Genomic DNA, 5,532 nt, shown 5'->3' with positions numbered 1-5,532 from the left:
GCGGTGTGTTCCGCTTCCCCTTGCTGAGGAGGCCTTGTCCCGCAGGTGAAGCGGAAGCTGAACTTGGAGACGGATCACCAGTACATAGCCGAGAGCCTGCCCGCGGCCCGCGGCAGGGCCCGGATCCCCGGCAGAGGTACGGCGCGGCCGTCCCCGCTGTGCTGCCAGCTCGGAGCTGCGGGCGCGGCCGTCCCTGTGCGGCCGTCTCGGCCGGCTGCGGGCGCAGTGCTGGCTCGGTCCCTTCGTTCATGACGGGCCGCGTCACCTCCCGCTTCACCTCTGCCATCTGCCGTCCCCCTGGGAGCGTCGGGCCTTGCCTGGCTGCTTGCTGTCAGATCTCAGTTGTGGGGCCCCGCAGCGCCCATCCCCCGAGCTTCCCCCCCAGACAGCAGATGTCGGGGTGCTGCTCACCTGCAAGGTGTGGCGGTGTTGGTGCTGGGGCTGTCCTGGGCCCCGCAACTGAATCCTGCACCTGTCCCCAACAGGGACAAAGTCTCCCGGGGAGAAATCCCGCTATGAAACCTCTCTGAACCTCACCACCAAGCGCTTCCTGGAGCTGCTCAGCCAATCCCCCGATGGTGTGGTGGACCTCAACTGGGCGGCTGAGGTGCTGAAGGTGCAGAAGAGGCGCATCTACGACATCACCAATGTCCTGGAGGGCATCCAGCTCATCACCAAGAAGTCCAAGAACAACATCCAGTGGCTGTATGTCCCCAGGATGGGAGGAAACACAGGAGCCACCGGGGTTGGGGTTAGGGTGGAGGAGGGAGGGCAAAGCTCAGAGCAGTGCTGGTGGTCGGGTCCCGCCCTGAGGTCAGGCGGTGATGGCAGCACTGGGATGTTTGTGCTGGGGGTGACGGCCCTGTGTATCCCAGGGGCAGCCAGGTGGCCGTGGGGGCTTCCAGCCGACAGCGACTGCTGGAGAAGGAGCTGCGGGATCTGCAGGCGGCTGAGCGGCAGCTGGACGATCTCATCCAGACGTGCACGGTGCAGCTGCGGCTGCTCACCGAGGATCCCTCCAACCAGCAATATCCTTCGGTGCGGGGCCAGGATGGGGCTGGCTGGGCTGGAGAGGTGCAGGGAATGGAGCCCCACCGGCACCTACAGTCACTGTTTGGGGTTTTGTGTGTGAATGTGTCCCTGTGTCTGCTCCTTGACCCACCACACCGCAGCCTATGTCACCTGCCAGGACCTCCGGAGCATCGTGGACCCTTCTGAGCAAATGGTGATGGTTATCAAGGCACCCCCAGAGACCCAGCTGCAAGTCTCAGACCCGGCAGAGGTGAGTTTCCCAGTCCCCCCCTTGGGTCTGCACAGCCCTTGGTACAACTCCGCCTTGGCACTCCGTGTCCCAGCTGTCCCTCTTGTTCCCAGGCTTTCCAGGTCTCTGTGAAAAGCACTCAGGGCCCCATCGATGTGTTCCTCTGCCCCGAGGACAGCTCAGGGGTCTGCAGCCCTGTCAAGAGCCCCTTCAAGGCACCTGCTGAAGAGTTGTCCCCTGGCTCATCGCAGCAGAGAGCCTCCCCGCTCCTGCATCCTGTCCAGGATGTGAACATGCTGCTGGCTGGTGAGCAAGATGGGGATGGGAATGGGATGAGGGCAGTGCCGGGGCTGTGGCGCGGGGACACTGTCATGACCAGGAGCATGAGCGAAAAGGGCTGCATGAAGCACAGAACTGAGCTCTTGGCTGTGTGTTAGGGGCAGCCCGGCCTCCATGCTCACATCATGCAGTGCCAAGTAGCTGGACTCAATGATCTTTATAAGTGAGTCCCTTCCAAATTGGGATATTCTGTGATCCACCCAGCTGTCAGCTTTGCTTCTACCCAAGCTTGGCAGAGGCAGCCCTGGAGCTTTCTACTTAGGAAAGGACACTGTCCCTCTTCGTCCCACCACTCAGCAAGTGGTCTGGGTCATGCTGCCCGGTTGGCCTGAATGTTTCTGAGCTCTCCCAATGCTTTGTGTGCAATCTGCATGGCCTCAGTGGCTCAGAGCACAGCAATTCTGCTGTTCTGGTGTGTGCTGTGGGGCTGACAGCCACGGTCTGTCCCCGCAGAGGCACTGCTGCCAGGCACAGCGCTGCCCTCCAAGTGCCCCACAGAGGACGTGAGCTTGTCGCCGCTGGCCTCCGTGGACACACTCCTGGAGCAGGGCAAGGACGATTTGTCGGGCTTCCTGGCGGATGAGTTCATTGCACTGTCACCACCACAGCCACAGGATTACCACTTCGGCCTGGAGGACGGTGAGGGCATCAGTGAGCTCTTTGACTGTGACTTTGGGGACTTCACGCACTTGGACTTCTGAGGTTCTGTCCTGATTTCTGAAGCTGCCCCACTGCCAAGGAGATGTGGGCAGGGCTGAGGACAGCCACATGGTGCCCTGTGCCTTGGCGTGGCTCTGGTGCCTTCCTTGGGTCCCTGTGCTGCAGTAGCTCTGGGGCCCCCTCCATCCGTCCCCTCTGCAATATTTTCTTCCTTCCCTTCTGGCATCTCTGCGCCGCGATGGGACAGAGCCCAGCTTGGTGCTTGAGCCCTCACAGGGGGCTGCTCCTGTCCCAGGAGGAGGATGCTGGGGAGCAAGGGGTCCCCATTGGGTGCCCCTCACTGCAGGCCAGCCGCAGGGTGCCCATGGCAGAGCTTTAAGCAGTCCTGTGTATAGATTGGATTAATTTATTATTGTTCCCTGGGGACAGCGTTTAGTTTCCCGGGAGGGGTTGGGGGTGGTATGTGGTGGTGTGGGGGTTTGCCTGGAGGTTTCCTTGTGCTGGGAAGGGCCAGCTCTGCAGGGTGGCACCGTGCCGGCAGAGCGCGGGGTATTTATTTATTATTTATGCCGTGAGGGGCTCTCCCAGGAGGCGGGAATGGGAGCGGGGGGAGGTGGTGCAGGAGGAGGGTCCCGGCAGGGTGTGCTGGCCCCAGAGCTTACATGCATCAGATGGCTGTGGGAAGAGCGATGGGGCGGGCTGGGGGTGTCCCAGGATGTGTGAAGATGGGGAACATGTGCACCCCCAAGCTCCAATGAGGACCAAATGTTGTCTCCAGGCTTTCTCTCTAATTTCCTGTGCAGCCCTTCAGGCTGAGTGCATTTTGGGTTTGTTTCCTCCTCCCTGGCTCCAAGGGGCTGTGGGGAAGATGGAGGGGCCTTCAGGCCAGGCTGGAGCCGCACTTTCACTTAATGCCTTTAACAAGCTTGTGTTCCGCTGAGCTTCGTGTTTAATAAAGGTTTCTACTGACTGTGGCCTTCACTTTGGGACTGGGCTGCGAGCAGTGGGGAGCTGAGATACTGCCTGCACCCGAACAAATAAGGCCTTTGAGGTTAACTTTTAACTTGAAATGCAGCGGTGGTGCTTTCAGAACCTGCAGGAAGCACTTTGGTGCTCATCTCCCAGAGTGGTGACACAGCCTCAGCCCCAGGCGGGTATTCCACCCAGCGTGGGTGCTGGGAGACAATGGGGTGTCCCTGGAGGGTTGGGGACAGTGGCACATGGTTGGAACAGTGGGGACAGCCCTGGAGTGGGGCTGAGGGCAGCTGTGCCCCATCCTGTTGGTGGGAAGAGATGAGCCACTTCCTTCCCCTCTTTATCCGTCACTCCTCTTTCTTTCTGCCTGGCTTCCTGCGTGTTACTTGTTTAAACTCTGATAAATATTTCACTCCAGCCTGCATTGCATAACCCCTCTGTTCTTGCTCAGGCTTTAGAGCAGTTTGGAGTCCAGTTTGGGGCTGTGCCACATGTGGCCCCACTGAGATAGACACAGCGTCCTTGTGGCTCCTGGGGCTGAGCTGTGAGCTGGGTGTGGGCTGAAGGGGTGCTTTACATCTGGGCATGTGCTGGTCCCTCCCCTGCCCTGTGGTTCTGAAGAAGCTGGTGGCCACAGAGCATCCTTAGCCACCTCCTCTCCCACTTGCAGAAGGGGCAGCTGCTGGAGGCTGGCTGAGCCCTGGGAAGTGGCAGGTTGCACAGATAGGAATCCATTGTGAAGGTTCAGGGATGTTTGCTGAGAAACCAACCCCAGCTGGGAGCACTTGGCTGCCAAACCCAGCCTGGGCGGACATGCAAGTGTAGAGTGAATATTTATCCCCTCCTGGTGTTGGCTCCGTGCTTTATTTAAGGCAGGGATCCCGCCTGCCTTGCTGCTGGCTGCAGTGAGTGGGGGCAGCACTGCTTTTCCCTGCAACAGCTGACCCATAGCAACAGCACAGCTCCTCCATTACCCAGAGTGAGAGCAAACGACCACCAGCACGGAGCAGAGCCCTGGCATACCCGCTCCTTGCAGAGCAGGGACGGATCATGTCCCCGTGTGCCACGCAGCCCATCTCCAGAGCACTGCATCGGCTGCTCTGTGCTGCAAAAATAACTGCTGTGTCCCGAGGATGAGTCACAGTGCAGCTGAAGGGCTTCCCCGCTTCTATTTTGGATTGCTGGGGAAGGAGCTGAGAGCTCGTGTAGGAGTTCTCATTTCTGACAAGCACAAGGGATGCAGTGAGCGTGGCCCCTCAGCCCTGCAGGGTGGGAGGGAGCAGGGTGGGAGGCAGCCTGGCTCTGCCCCAGTATGGGACAGCTGAGGAGCTGTGCACTCTGCATCGTGCCAGGATCCAGTGCTTCACCTTCTGAAGCCCATTTGCATTTCTGCAGAGAGCAAACAACGTGGGGAGGTGAAGCACGGCATCATTTATGCATGAGGCACCACGAGGAGCTCCACTGACTTGTGCCCAGCTGTGTTGTTGTGCCCTGCTCTGCCCAGGCGGCACAGCTGAGGGGACCGCACACCCAGGGGAGGGTCCATAAGGGACCCCACACCTAGGGGAGGCATCATGGGGTCCTCTGCTGAACCCCTGCAGCTTTTCTCAGAACCTGGAGATATCCTGGCTGTGCCCAGTCTGTGGCCACGGCCCCCAGAGCTGCTGTGGGGCAACTGGGGCTGCATGGGGACCTCAGTGGGGTCGTACTGAGCCAACTGGGGCTGCATTATGGGCTCGCTGGCACCACAGTGGGGCTGCACTGGGGCCTCACTGGGACCGCTCTGAGGTTGTACTGAGCCAACTGTGGCCGCACCAGGGTGACTAGGGCTGCCCTGAGCCCTCACTGCGACACTGGGGCCATACTGAGTCAACTGAGGCTGCACCAGGGACACGCGGAGCCAAGTGAGACTTGACTGGGCCAACTAGAACTGCACTGCTGCCGCCCCGAACCTGCCGGACCCGCGCGGCGCCGACCGCGTCCCCGCGGCTGCCGACACTGTGGCAACCGCCGCCTCCGCGCTTCCCGCAGCACCGCCCCGCCCCGCCTCTTTCCTCTCCGCCAATCACAGGCGCGATTCTGAGATGCCAATCACCGAGCGCGACCAATCGAAGCGCCGAGGGGGCGGGCTTTGCGCCGAAGCAAAGTTGCCGGGCGGCTGCGGGACCGCTCGGTGAGGGTAGGCGGGAGCGCGGCGCTCCTGCGGTACTGTGGTGCGGGCACCGCGCCGAGAGGGCACCGCACCGCACTGCACTGCACCGCGCCCCGCGGGCGGGCGGGCGGGCAGCGGGCCGGCC

General features: G+C 61.2%; 1 protein-coding gene across 1 annotated transcript in view; it reads left to right on the top strand.

Annotated features, from left to right (window-relative positions):
* Nucleotides 1-3,230, top strand: part of E2F1 (E2F transcription factor 1) — a 5,826-nt gene extending 2,596 nt beyond the window's left edge. The window contains exons 2-7 of the mRNA XM_042834510.1: nt 29-136; nt 486-705; nt 876-1,028; nt 1,168-1,282; nt 1,375-1,567; nt 2,054-3,230. Of these exons, the coding sequence (XP_042690444.1) occupies nt 29-136; nt 486-705; nt 876-1,028; nt 1,168-1,282; nt 1,375-1,567; nt 2,054-2,301 (1,037 nt within the window). The 3' untranslated portion in view covers nt 2,302-3,230. The remainder of the gene's footprint in view (nt 1-28; nt 137-485; nt 706-875; nt 1,029-1,167; nt 1,283-1,374; nt 1,568-2,053) is intronic.
* The last annotated feature ends 2,302 nt before the right edge of the window (nt 3,231-5,532 follow it).

This window comes from Centrocercus urophasianus, unplaced genomic scaffold (assembly GCF_019232065.1).
Source record: "Centrocercus urophasianus isolate 14NV4802_14NV808 unplaced genomic scaffold, USGS_Curo_1.0 seq_47, whole genome shotgun sequence".
Lineage (NCBI taxonomy): Eukaryota > Metazoa > Chordata > Aves > Galliformes > Phasianidae > Centrocercus > Centrocercus urophasianus.
Note: the sequence above shows the minus strand (reverse complement) of the source record. Positions and strands in the feature narration are given on the sequence as shown.